The sequence below is a fragment of the Cynoglossus semilaevis genome, chromosome 11 (assembly GCF_000523025.1).
Source record: "Cynoglossus semilaevis isolate Cse_v1.0 chromosome 11, Cse_v1.0, whole genome shotgun sequence".
In the NCBI taxonomy this organism is placed as follows: domain Eukaryota; kingdom Metazoa; phylum Chordata; class Actinopteri; order Pleuronectiformes; family Cynoglossidae; genus Cynoglossus; species Cynoglossus semilaevis.
The window spans coordinates 15,970,360-15,985,112 of NC_024317.1; the positions used below are offsets into that span (position 1 = coordinate 15,970,360).

General features: G+C 39.2%; 1 protein-coding gene and 1 long non-coding RNA gene across 2 annotated transcripts in view; one reads left to right on the plus strand and one right to left on the minus strand.

The window, feature by feature from the left end:
• LOC103386583 (uncharacterized) overlaps positions 1-14,753 on the minus strand; it is a 106,918-nt gene that overhangs the window by 88,401 nt on the left and 3,764 nt on the right. Inside the window, exon 2 of the long non-coding RNA XR_522326.3 lies at positions 5,440-5,622. This is a non-coding gene — a long non-coding RNA (uncharacterized LOC103386583). The remainder of the gene's footprint in view (positions 1-5,439; positions 5,623-14,753) is intronic.
• si:ch211-286o17.1 (hematopoietic progenitor cell antigen CD34) overlaps positions 7-14,753 on the plus strand; it is a 16,604-nt gene continuing 1,857 nt past the window's right edge. The window contains exons 1-7 of the mRNA XM_008320919.3: positions 7-99; positions 9,535-9,636; positions 9,811-10,037; positions 10,785-10,877; positions 11,573-11,693; positions 11,966-12,018; positions 13,310-13,459. Coding sequence (XP_008319141.1) covers positions 9-99; positions 9,535-9,636; positions 9,811-10,037; positions 10,785-10,877; positions 11,573-11,693; positions 11,966-12,018; positions 13,310-13,459 — 837 coding nt within the window. The 5' untranslated portion in view covers positions 7-8. The remainder of the gene's footprint in view (positions 100-9,534; positions 9,637-9,810; positions 10,038-10,784; positions 10,878-11,572; positions 11,694-11,965; positions 12,019-13,309; positions 13,460-14,753) is intronic.

The window sequence follows — 14,753 nt, forward strand, 5'->3', positions numbered from 1 at the left end:
CGCTCAGGATGAGAATGGCAGCATCATCTACAAAGAGGAACAACGGCCCCTGGAAAATGCTGACTTTTACCTTGGCTCTCATCGCCGCACTAATGAGCAGTAAGTAGAGATTTTTTAATTTAATAGAAAGTTGTTGGGTTTTTTTCCCATGTCTTTTGAACCATCTGCAGGGAGAAGTGAGTGAAGAGGGAGGGTCAGGAGGGGTGGGGCCGCAGTGGAGTGATTGTTTGAATGGTCTTTGAGTTGAATCCAGGTTTTAACCCTACAACCTTTTTACTCTCTGGAATGTAAACAACATATCGTCATACTCAAAACAAATCCAAAGCACATTAGTCTTAACATTATAGCAAATGCTTGTTTTTTCCCCACTCCTAAATGATGATGGAAAACATTCCTCTGGAGCACACTTTGGCAAACAAAGGAATCAATCTACTGCAGATCGTTTTTATCATTGCTACGGCTCAGAGATGTTTTCAATGACGCCTACACAAGTTTTAAACCACATGTCACACTCATCACATTACCATTAACTGGTAAATAGGAACTTTATTTTTACATTTGTTCTTTGCTCAATTTTCAAACTCTGGTTAGATTTTTCCTCTCTATTTCATTGACCCGATTCCCATGATCTTCAAGGACAAGGAGGAAAAATATGCGCGTTTATATTTAGCTGGTTGCAATGTGAGGCCAGTGGACGTGTGCGTGAGAGAAGGGAGTGGAGTTTGGTTGTTCACATGCACACACATGCAGTTGTTTCACTACAGTAGTAGACAGTAGTCATATAAGTATATATATATATATATATATATATATATATGTGTGTGTGTGTGTGTGTGTATTAATATATATATATATACACAGTATATGTACGTATAAGTATACATATATAAGTATATACTGTATATAAACTTATAAGACTATAGTAGGTTATCTAATGTAACTGTATGTATGTCCAGTTGTTTAACATTATTACTATTCCAGCAGTGTTAGCTTCAGCATTAGCATCAGAAGGCAAGATGACCATATAACACAAATATAGGAGAAAAGCTGAGATTTAGACTGCTTTCTTTTTATGAGCACGTGTCAAACTGTGTTAAGAATTCGTTTTTTTGTCTCTCTCATTGTTGTTGGGTCCACCTTTACTGCGTATTATTTAATAGGGATCCGGTACAGACTGTGCACTACAGGTACAGTTATCAGGATAATGACAAATGATGTGAACAAAAAAAAAAAAAGAAAAAAAGAAAAAATAATTATCTGAGAAGTTGGTTTTGGTCCCAGACACTAGACAGGATAAACCATGGCCAAAATAAACTCCAAATGTCCAAGAAAATGGCGTGGGCTTGAACTGTAGCTACAGTACGTTAGCATTTGCCTCTGTTGTGGCTGGAACCAAAGTCCACAATAAATGGCTTAATTCAAACCTCCTGTCTCTTTTCATGGCATAAGGATCATGGGGATGAGATCATCAGCAGTGAGAACTCTGCTTTGGAAAATAAAAGTGCTGTGACATAATTTCAAACTATTAAAAAAAATCATCTTCAGGATCAGAAGCAGTTGGAGGAGAAGAGAAAGGAATGTGTCGTGGACCACAGTGCTTATATGGTCTGAAAATAATATTTTCAAACTAATGCAAAGCGTTTTTTGGAGGATTCATCCATTAACTGACTGATCTGTCAACCTGAGAGGTGGGAGTTTGGCCAAGTTGTTTTGTAAAGAACAGAAAAAAGATGTACCAACATCACAACGATGAGGTCAGAGTAGATTCTCACACGCTGGTAAAACATCAGGACATGACCAAACACACTGAAGGAAACTCCCTTCTAGGAACAGGGGCATTTATAGAGATTACAATTTGTTCATTCTATTATGTTCTTTTCCACTGTCGTGACTGAAACGTCTGCTGTACGGAAGGACTTGTTTCAAATATCTGAAATTGTACCTATAAATAATTATTGTAGTACCATTAAAGCTGTGTCTGCACTGTGAAGTGGTTTTAGGAAGCTTTCTACTTAAGCACGATCCCTGCCCATATTGACTGCCAGCTCCGCAGCATGTAATTATGTAAAACGTTGTTTATGTTGTACCCATTGAAGTCACAGAGAAATATAGAAACAAGAGGGAACACAATTACCCGGAAACCAAAGTAGAACAGAGTGGAAAAAGTCGATACTCGCAGGCAAACCTGCGGCAGCCAGACATCTGGTCTCACAAGCCAGCTCAGCCTGGTCTTCCAAACGAAATCTGAAGACACACTACATTCCTTTTACTCACTTAACCTGACCGTCACCAACTATGCCATAAAACAGACAAAGAATAGAAGAACTGCCTTTATTTGAATTGCTCTTTGTAGGTTCAACGAAATTGAACTTGGCCCTCATTGGTGCAAAGAGCAAAACAAAACACATGGACACAAGAGGTAGAAAAAAGAGGAGAGAATCACGAGCAAGACTGCTGGACTCAGATTTATCTGGTCCTCAATGTCTGTCAGGCCAAGGACTGCCAAAGTAATGTAGAGATGGAGCAGAGGTCTCCTACCATAAATGACAAAACTGAGCCTAGTACCATGTATAAACTTAGATGGTTATTTTGCCCTTCATTCTAATAATTTAAATAAATTTTAACATGCATTCATACATTTACATTTACAAATGCATGTGTGCCAAACATTTCTTGAACCTTTTTGTTGAGTGAAAACATTCTAAATGTTTTCTTTGGATTTGGATTCTATGTAACGGACATTCAGCTTACAAAGAACTGAAAACAAGAACAGCTTAAGGAAAACATTTCAGGAATTATGTGCCATGGAGGTTGGACTAGGCTAAAAAAAATTAAAAAAAACTTTTCATAAGAATTATTAATGAATTTGTCCACATTTGTTCATTTCATACAATACAAAACAAAACAAAACATGCATCGATGTTCATACTTGCAGTGTGTCAAACTGGAGGGAATGCTGTTTTTCTACACATCTGTATATGTGGGTGAGTTTTTTTCCCCCATGTAAAATGTATTCCTGTACTGTTGCTCTGGGTAATGATGTCACTGCATGGCCTCATCACAGGGACAAAAACAAACAAAACGCTGCACAGTTTATTCTGGTTTGTGTTGGTGCTGAAGTCTTAAAAAATACCACATACTGCTGTGTGATGGGCTGTAAACAGAGAACACAAAATAAAGCCAAGTAAATCTAGTAACTGTGAAAAGACTTGTTAAGATGAAGGTGAATCGGATTCTAAAGCAGAAAAAAAAATCATTGCACATTGACTTAAAGCACTCCAGTCCAGCATTTTTACAGCCCATTACAGCCTTTTCAATAGCGCTCTTTGCTGTGAGAGCAATTACTACGTGAGATTTCTCAAAGATCCTATAGGTCTCCAGTGCTTCCTGGACAAAATCAATGCTGAGCCTTTAAGCTGGTGATGGCCAGTTACAACCCAACTGTGCAACAGGATCCACTAACAGTCTACCTGCATTTACTCAAAACAGACAAACAGGCTCATTCAAGGTAATGCACCAGGCAGTCCAACTGCAGTGGTCGACCAGGAGCGTGTGTTGGGATAAGGGGGAGGGGGCATGTAGTTGGGTGGTGATATAATGCAGCCAAATGAAAGCAGATGTCATGTTTCCTGATTGTGATCCTCCCTAAAGAGGGAGTGAGCTCTGAATAAGGAGCTGCAGAGGCCTGAGGGCAAGGTTTGGGCCAACGCTGCAGCTGGACAGTGTTGGTGCAGCGGTGAAGGGACAGAGTGAAGGACCTGATTGAAACCATGAGATGTAGTTAATTTTCTGCCAAGGGAGGGGAGAAGACCAGCGTCTGCCATTAATCGCGGTGACAGGAACAATGTGGTGGGGTGGGGTGGTGGCGGCGTGTGTGAGGGGGTCAACGTAGTAGGGTCAGCAGAGTGTTGTTTCAGAGAGGGTCGAGTTGCAGAGCGTGTTTAACCCTAGACGACTGGGTTCCAATGTCACATTCCTCTGTGTGCTCTTAAATCCAGCATTCAATACTCTTCAAGAAAAGCAGGATGGTAATTTATGAAAACAAAACTGAATGAACGTTCATTAGCGCATCAATTCTGAGGTCACCACATATGGGGCCGATGAGAGAAAGAAATACCAGGCAGATGTTTATCGGGGAAATCAGGTTACAGAAATTCACAACACGACGTTGTCAAAAAAACATTTCAAAGACGGTTAATAGTTTGGTAAAATGAAAGTATTTCTAATTTCTATGATGTCAGACGGTGATGCTTCCAGTATAACTTTCAGGGAGAGAAAGGAGACAGAGGGACAAAGAAAATTCCCCTCGGTGGCAGGAAAATCAGGCTCCCTTTCACTGTGTCTGTGAAATAAATGCATGTATTGAGTTTCACTGCACTTCAGGCGCATTATCATCACACCACAGATCCTCGCTTCATTCAGGGCACTAGAACACATGTTTAGATAAGGAACATCACCACGAAACATGTGCTACAACCCTGAAATAAAGTGACAGATAGTAGGTGAGAGTGTGTGTGGACGCTGTCTTAGCTGGACAGGTTATCACACAGTCAGAGCAGTGGAAACATCTGAGCCGACGTCAGAGCAGTCACAGGGAAGGACGTCATTTCAAAGAGTCATTCAGAGGTATAAGAATGTTGTTATGTCTGTGGACACACAGCATATTTCTCTGTATGATCAGTTCTGCTGATCAGTAAAACCGTCTACACTGTGACAGAACATTAAGTGAATTAAGCAAAAAAAAAAAAGGACAGTGAACCCTAACTAATGGCCCATAGGCAGAATCTGTCCCACCAAACTATCCAACCCAGCCCACAAATGGATTCCAAAATTGTGAGGATCATAGAGAAAATATCTGAGACTTGAATAACTATAAACATTAAATAATAATGTTAGATAAAAATGTCATTTGATTTGCATGTTAATTGTGATACCTTCAAAAGGAAAGAACTTTTAAATCATTCTACCGTATTCTATTCATCAACTTCAAAATTGATAAAGAAGAACTTCTACAGCTACAGATTTATCATCAAAACACCATCAGGATGAGACAAAAAACTCTAGTAATACTGTTCTAAGTTCTTTTCTGCTCAGTCTTTGTAGAACCCAGGTTAGGTCTAGGCCTCGTACCAATTCTATGGCATGGATTAAAACCAACAGCTGGTCCTCACTTCCTGCACAGACAGATAACAGTGGCTGCATGGACAAGTGTCTCCATTTAAAACAGTCTTCTGCCAGTTGCTAGACATCTAAGAGCTTTGATCTCTTGCGCATCATACTTGTCGTGACTTCTTAATAAAATAAAGCCAGCAAGAGAGAGACCAAAAAGTACAAATTTGAGAATGAGGGACCAGTTTGCACGCTGAGCTCGTGGCCAGGGATAATTTATCTCCTGGGTTGCTGTGTTTGGTGTGAGAGGTGTGACGGCCTGCACCTCACCTTAATAGATGCGTGGGATTAGTTGTGCGTGACTCCAAGAGGGTGAGGAGACAGGAACAGTTGGAAGGGAGGGAGGACGCTTCGTCTTCTCTAAAGTCTGGCACATTCCTCCATCAGGAATCCCAAGAGACGGGGGGTTGTGGGGAGGAGTAGTTCCAGACCACAGCCGCCACTCAGGGCAATCTGGTGGGAAAATGTTCAAGAGAGCAATGAAGTCAGGTCCCATGCTGCATAGCATATGGAGTCAACACTGATTAAGATGGTTGCATTAGGTCTGCTGGGTTGGACTCATAACAGCCAGACATGACACTGATGAAAGAATGGCTGTGATCAAACCTTAAGGAGAAGGACTGAAGTTGTTGTTGTTTTTAGAGTGGGTTGTTGTGGTGATGGTAGACTTGGGTCCTGTGTAGGTTTTATGTGCAATACTGTAGTGTACGTATATTTTAAAAGAAAAAAAATGCTGCTGCTTGATTAAAAGTCAGGAGGTAACTTTCCAAATTGTCATTCTAAAAAAATCACTAAGATTAAAGTAAAGAAATTTTACTTCTTCTATGTCCGTTACATAGAATCCAAATCTAAAGAAAACATTTAGAATGTTTTCACTCAACAAAAAGGTTCAAGAAATGTTTGGCACACATACATTTTTAAAAAAAAAGTTTTACCCAGTTTTACTTTTTATTTTCTCAAATGTAAATATATTAATGCATGTTAAAATGTATTCAAATTATTAGAATGAAGGACAAAATAACCATCTAAGTTTATACATGGTACTAGGCTCAGTTTTATCATTTATGGTAGGAGTTTATTAGATGAAATTTGAATTTTGTTCCATTCTTGCTGAAAAAATTCATGAATGTAAATTGATTAATAGTCTGTGGTCCACGTTGACCACTTCAACTTCATAGTGTGAAGAGGTTCTAAAACAACAAACAGTTTCGTATCAAAGCACTTGGGGTTTTTTTGTTTTTGTTTAAAGTGCAACTTAGTCTCCTAAATTTAATACTTGTTCAATTCTTGCTTCACCTTTCACCAACGACTTATATCTCAAAAAGTTTCAGCAGATAACTTCTACAATAAGCCAACACATTTCATCGTTCGGCACTCAGACTCTCCTGGGTGTCACGTCTGTATGAGTAAGACTCTGACTCATGCCCGACCCTCTCAACCCATTTTGTACCTCATCCTCGTTCAGTTAAATAAACAAAAGACCACCCAGAGCTGGTGAAGGGAGGACAGCTGTAGAGGACCAGATTGAAAGAATGTCTAGAAGACAGACATACAAGGTCAGAAAACCTTAAACTTCTGAGGATCTTCGTCCGCACTTTAGTCCCAAAGAGTTAACCAAAGGCAGCAAACTTGCAGAGATGAGGCATTAAATCTGGCAGTTTCCTGACTTGACAGTGAAAGCTGAACTTGTCTAGAATACAGCCTTTAAAACACACTTGACAGAACTGCAGAAACCAGGTCAGTGACCCTGAATATTTTCATACAAGTTTTAAAACTCAGCGTGTAAAAGTTTTATTTTTGCTGAATGACAGCTGCGCTGGGCAGTTGCCACCAAGCTGCAGACCTCTTGGCAGATTACTGCCCCTGTCTGCAAACACAAAACACACAGTGTTTACTCAGTCCTTGTGACACCTGTCTGTCATTTACCCAAGGAAGTCAGTGGACATGTGTCCCGGTGTCACCAGTGTGTGAGTAATAGAGTGAACCACATGCAGTGACTGGAGACAGTGAGACCATGTGCTCATACTGTAACATAAAGACCAATAACAGCAGGTAGATGTATAACTTGGAATTTAGCTTTTCTGGGTTCAGACCTTAGTCGTTACTCTGACAATTGAGTGGGTGTGCTTGTCAGTTGTAGTTTTACTGCCCTGCTCTCAGTGAAGTTGGTTTGACACAGGCTGGGTGTCTGACCTGAGGTCGAAGCCTTAACAATTGCTAGATAGTGAAACGAAAAAAAAAAAATTCAGCAGGTTGTTTAAATACCAACACGCACCGATTGTGATTTGGAGCAACGATAAATGGATTGGTCGGTGAAAGCACTGTGTATTTAATAGGGATGGCTCGATCTGATACTTGGGATCAAAATCAGTCTGATATTGGTCAAAATTTCAGGATTGACTATGGAAAACAGCTGTAGTCATTGCAGTCCAATACCTTATCCCAAAGCACTCTTATCACAGACAGTGGAATCCTTAGCTGACAGCCTTTCTGCTCAGCACTATAAAATCCATGCAGTCAGGGTCGAGACCTTTATTTTGACAGGCACACCATGCTGCCAATCATATGCGAGGACAGACTAGAGTCATACTATTACGGTTAAGTAGGAAGGGGAGCAGACGTTCCGGATCGCAAGGGTAGTGGTTCAGGCCAGGTATGCACAGAGCGACAGACAGGGAGACTGATGTAAATACAAGTACTTTGAGAAAATGTAAAGTGAAAGAAAAATGAAAGAGAAGCAGCATGTGGCTACATGGTATTGGACATGAAAAACTCATATCCAGTCATTCCTAATAATGCACATCATCGCACATGTGCATCATTTAGCTTGATTAATTACACCACCTCATAAAGGAAATGAGTGCATTAATTTTGACAGCTTTACAATTAATATAATCCTGAGATCAAACCAACTGCTATGGAAACAAATCCGGTAACTGAAGTAAAGAAGCTCAGCAAACTTCAAACATAAAATCAATCACAAAGTAACATCCAGAGGTAACCTGATCTACGCACATATTGCATTATGGGAATTGTTCGAAATGATGTAATGCATTAGTCAGAGAAAAAGTAAGTGATATGGATAAATATGGATAAAAAAAAACTTTGAATTTGACCAGAGCTAATCACAGCATTATTGGTCTGATCTCAGTGGTTTCAGACTGAGACGGTGTATTTTTTAAAATAAAGCTTACTACAAGTTACTTGTATCATATTAACTTGCAAACCAGGCAAGAGCCAGGCCTACAGAGACTTCAATTTCATGTGTGGTACACCCCATTTGTGTTCTATCACACGTGAGTCACTGTATACCCAGGACCATCTAAAGTGCTTAGAGTAGAAAAGATTGTGTTTCAAAGTGAGCGGCTCAAAGTGGGATCTGGGACCTTCATTTATCTAATGCAATTAGATCTCTATTACCTAATCTTTCAGCACTGTGCAGGGCAGCCTCTAGCCAAAAAATACAACAACACTTTCCTGTGTTTAAATAGAAACTTAAAGAAAACACTGCATTGAAAAAGTCTCCATAAATCTTTGAAACGAATACACTGACATTAAGTGTTCAGGTTTGGTTAGTGAGCTGAGGTGAATTAAATTGGAGGATTTTGAATAAGCTTCATGTTATACAGTGTATTAAAACTACTTGAGATTAAAAGTTTTTTAGTTAAAACTATTCTGTTCAACAGTTGTGTTACTAATTAGACAACCCCATGAAAAAAAAAACCCAACTTATTATTCATCGGTTTCCTATTACATCGACAGATCAGTACAAACTCACAGATCAGTTGGAGCAGTGGTTGTCAAACTGTGGTACGTGTATCACCAGTGGTACGCAGGGAAAATTCATATTTTCACATTTACATTTTCAGTTGAATAAATCTGAAACTTACCATGCACAATTAACACAACATTTAAACATAAACATCTTTCTAAACATCTCTCCTGTGTGGTGGAAGCTAACAGGGAAGGCCTCTGCTGCTGTATTCTAATGTTGGTCATCATGGTGGTACTCAGAGAGCTCAGTGTTTTCTCAGGTGGTACAGAGTAGAAAGAGTTGGAGAACCACTGAATTAGAGCTTCTATTTTCAATATTTAAAGACTTTTCCTGAGCCCTGTCGTCTGGTCTAATGGGGGCTGCAGGTCATATATGTTGTGGTTCATTTGTGCTGATTTGCTAATTACACACAGTTCCAGTGAGCTGTTCCACTGAGTTGTTCCAGTGAGTTGTTATAGTGTCTTGGTATACAACACACACCGTTTAAACTGTGACTAAATTCAAATCAGTTGGTTTTTCTTCAGTAATATTTGAAGCACGTGAATTTTGATGCTACTCTTTCAATGACCTGATTTATTCTGACTTTACAGCAGGAGTCACAGCACAAGAGGAGGAACTTGCCGCTGTAACAGCACCTAATCTTGAATCTTATGTACGAGGAGACATGATTCCCAAGACTACGAAATCTACAGGTGAGAACACAAGACATGAGACTCCCAGGAGAATTCTGAGAGCCTTTAGCATTTGAACAGCATTCTTTATAAATGATCATCGTTAACTACATGGAGCGGGACATGGAAATCAAAGAGCGGCCTGTTGTATTTTGTTTTATGTTTAATATCAAACTTCGTCCTATATTTTTGCAGAGCAACAAGGGGAACAAGGCCACGTTTGGGTTATTCCTTCTATGGAATCTCCACAAACTACCGCAGAGAATACAGCAGCAACTACAGGAGATGCTAACAATCAGACCAGCGCTCCTGAAGATCGGGAAACTAAGACCACTGCTGGTGTCAACACTGAGGAAGTGATGGAACCAAAAACTCCAGCACCGTTGCCTTCCAGAGGTGACGGTCCAGATAACCTCCCACAGGTAAACACAATTTGGAGCAAATTATGACAAATAATACACATCCAAGGGTTTTTAAAGAATAACAAATAATTCTTTAAAGAAAAGCCCCATTCTCAAAAAGACAAGTCTTATTTTTTGACCAAGTACAGAAGCTATCATTTTAGCCAGATATACGTTAGAAATATATGTTAGAATATTTTCCAACTATTAGAAAGAAATTAATAGTTGGAAAATACATCTGTCCTTTTCTCAACATATTCCAGCAAAATCCAAACTAGCATTAACCAAGAGCAGGGTTAAGAAACCTTCAAAATTTCTTTACAAAACCCAGATGAGAAGCAGGATCATTTACTTATATCTAGAATGTTTCTGCTGAGGCTTGAGAGATTTGAAGGTATTTTAAGAATTTCATGAAATAAAAAAACTGGCAGATATCCTCAATGCAACAATGATTAAATCTTGAATATTTTCAAGGGATGTGTTTGCAGTACAGTGTGTACCCCACCCTCACCCAATTACTGCTGGTATTAACTCCAGCCCCCTCCCCCACCTCACCCCACATCCCTGAAAAGAATTAAGCACCAGAAGATGAACGAATAAATAGTATATGGAATATTTTTCCGAGTCAGAGGTATTATCCTTTGCCATTGCAACATGATGGTTCCATAATTGCATATAATTTGGACAGTGCTGCAGAGCAGCCATGATGATTGCATAATACTGAAATGAAGTAATGCATAACTGCATGGTTTTGGTTTTTCTCTGCAGCCTATGCCAAAGGATGATGTCGTCTGTGTCAGCAAAGAAGCTGTGCAGAACAAAAACGCCGTCAGTCTAAAACTGAAAGAGACCTCCAGCTGTGTGAGTTCAAACACATTTTCAATGCAACTTTGTGGACTCGGGGTCCACCAAGAAAAGAATATTTTCACAAGACAAGGGAGAAAGACAGGAGATCAAGACTGTGCCAACAAATTTTCAGCATGCTTTCACCAGCTGACAGGAGTCAAAGTATTCATGTGCAACTACTCTTAAACTTCCAAATGAGTCAGAAAGAGAAGAAGTTTCCTCAGCGTGCTCAACACGCACCCTGATTACTTAAAAGTCAGTTAGAGATGCTCGTAAATCAACCAAGGCAGATGGTGTGTGGGTTGGTTGCCGCTGCTGCTGCACAGTGTATAATGTATAGAAAGGCCTGAAGCAGATGTGTGGGAGGGTTTGTGTTCAAGGTATATTTCTCCCTGCCAAGATAACAGTTTGTGGTCTGCAAAATAACTTGAAGCTTTTTCATGGAGGTCGTAATCCACCTGGCTGGATTTCAACCTACCGCATGTCGTGTTACCTGAGTGACTATTATTGTCTGTTATTTAACAAAGGAGTAATGCAACCAATGGACTGTGCATGCTGTAGGTTTGTCTTCCTCAGTAAACTCCATATTACTCATGTTTTAAATCAACAGGGTTTCAAATTAGGTAGAAATTAAAAATAAACCACTGTCTTGTCTTGTCTAGACCAGAAGGTTTCTATACTAATTATAATGCATCCTGGTCTTCTTGCAGAAAGACTCCAAGGTGAAGATTATAAGTGTTATTCAGGAGCTCTGTGGTGAAGACTGTAAACTGGAGATCTACCAGGAGGACAACACAAATGAACTCATTGTGTCTGGAAAGTATGTAGAAGGTCAGTATCATTTCATGGTAGTTAGTGGAGAATAAACACACCACTGTCCAAAAATCACCAAACATAAACTTTCAGATGCGATTTGGCATTAAGTCTTCACTACCTCTCTGCACCAAACACATATTTGAGAACAGATCACAGGAGTTTGGTTTCATTATAATTAGAGGCAGCAACTTATTGCTAGCTTTTTAAGTCTACATACAAGTGGAGCAAACTAATTAGCAGCTTTATGTATGGACATGTGCATAATTATATATAACTTTTCCTTGCAGATGATGTCACTGGCATGGCCAACAAGTTCAACAATGACAACATCAAAGATAAGGTAAAAAAGATTTGTATATTTTAATGTGACATTTGAAATTGGTTAGAAATAGGTTTTAAAATCAACCAAAAAAGAAGCTACAATACTTTACTCTAGAGCTATTCTGTAGTTATTTTGAGTCGACTTTTATGGTCGTGACCACAGCGTGAACCATGCAAGGCCACAATAAATTAAAAATACAGTGTCTGACTCATAACCAGACTGGATGAGACATTTACTCTTAACCAGGCTGAAAACACTCCATGAGCTGCCAGCATGACAGAGGTTTGTGACAAACAAAAAGCCCACAAACAATCCATGTGACAGCTGCAGAGCATTTCCCAATACCAAGGGAACGGTCTGGGGTTACGGGTGTGTCCGTCACACCCTCCTCCTGTGTCTTTGTACTTGATGTTGACTGTGTTTTCTCACTTTACACCACCATTCACTCAATGACCTTATTAGCCAATACACTCAGCTTAGCCTCTGTTAAAGGAAACTTTGCAATAGGGCAGCAATGTTGTTTCCAGTTCTTCTAAATGGAACATAAACAAGAATCTGTTAATGGTAAATACTAAATCTCACAGTCTTACATCCATGTCCATTTTCATTATGTCCCTGAATCCTTTGGGTCTAAACTTTTCTTGATGTTCTTGTTTCAACACAAGTTTACTTTGAACAGTTGTCCAGGCTTGAAACCAGCAATGTGAGAAAAAAACCTGTCCACCTCCCTTGTGTCACTGGGTTCATACCTTATTTTTAGGGCTGTGTATTGGCTACAATCTGGTTATACGATACGTATCACAACAACATAGTTTTATTTTCCAAAAATTGATTGAAGGAAAACTGTCAGCATAGTAAACACACAATGCTGTTACATGCTTACCAACAGGTTTTTAAAATGGGAACAGATGGGTCTACATTTGTAATCGTAAAAGCTAAATAAAGTGAGCCAATGGCAAGAATATTTACATGTTAAATAAAAACAAATGATACAGTGCTGTAGAATATCCATATGGGATCGGGGAAAAAATATCGCCATATTTTCGTGTATCAATTTTCTTTACACCCTATTATTTTTTAAATTATTGAACAGTATTGATTGGAGTAAAGATTTACAATAAACATTAAAGACCACGCAAGTCTCATCTATAACACCATAACATGAAGATGATGCTAAACCGCACATCATCAATGTTATGTGTGTCAGCTTTACTTTAAGATTAAGTAGTGGATTCCTGTGGTTTTTGTCAAAACATGTGTCATCAGTTTACTGCTGTTTTTTTATATAATGGTAATTCTATGTTTTCAGACAGATGTTGAGGAAGCTAGGCCTCGTTGGGGAAAGAACTCTAAACTAGTTCTGGTTTCTCTGCTGCTGACTGGCCTCCTGCTTGCTGCACTGTTGGTAGCAGGTTATTACTTCAAGACTCATCGCAAGAACTCCAAAGGAGTCAGGCTGGTGAGTCAATTAGAAGAGGTGGGGTTGGTTGTTTTGTGCCAGAATGACTCAGAGTGTGTTGTATTAAACTGCATGTTTTTTTCCAAGCGATCTGTTTTGAATCTTCCAAATGGATCATTAGTATGTCCTCAGATCTTTGCAGACATGAATTTGCACAAAACAAATCCTAAAATTATCAAACTGATTTTTGTTTCAGTATTAATGTATGACCCATTTTTTTCTTAATATATTACTCAGGTTTTTAGCAAGGATTTTAGCACAAACCTTCTACAATCTACAATCTACAATCTACTCCAATATGATATGATACAAATACGGCTCCATTGAGTCCTAGCAGTGCCATAGTGCCACTTAGTGGTCACAGTGAGGGTTACAAACATCTTTTTGACTGTCTCCTCGGTTGAGCCCAAAAGCCATGGTCTGTCTTAAGATCTCTTAAACACCTAGAAAGACCCAAAACAACCACATGGAAATCGAAGACTGTGTGTATGAGAATAACATCACACAAACACCACAAAGAAAGACTTGACTAAACTTATAAATAGACTTCATCTTTTCATGTACTTCATTGATCCCACACTGGAGAAATTGTTGTGTTAAAAGCAGATCTGCTGCAACAGGCTTCCCCTTAGAGGCTCCATGTACAGTATGTGCTTGCAAAGCAGGTGTGCTATGGAAGCACTATGTTTTAATTACTATAGTTAATCAAAAGGGCAGACTGTGGTGTACTCAAATGATGCTCATTAAAAAAACTTTTTGTCAAAGACAACACGGCCTATTGAGCTACTTTCACCTTAATGTTAAAGCACTGAGATAGTTGGGCATCCTGGTTAGGTGACAAAGTCTAATCCAAGTGTACTCTTCCTGTTTTTAAAATCAAATTCAAATCTCCTGCTATCAAGTTCTGACGGTACTTAATGTCAGTGCAACAATAATTAGTAAAAGCTGTGTCCAAACTAATTGACCTTCATGTCTTCACAGATGTTTTTGGGCAGTAAAAAAAAACATGTGACATCACTGTTTTACATTAGGCCACTCCCTTGTTCAGCAAACCATCAGAAAGGAATCTTACATTTACTAATGTTGTGCCTTGATAAGAAATAGCCTCAAAGAACATCAACTAGGTCACTTATAGGTTAACAGGGTCTGCTGCATGTAAGTTAAGACTTTTGGTTATTTATTTAGGTGGTAAAAAAAACAGACTTCTGCGGGTGTTCACACAGCTGAGAGCCATAAAACCCTCTTGACAAACAGTCTTTGTTTATTTTTGAAAGCCATCCACAAACACTAATGG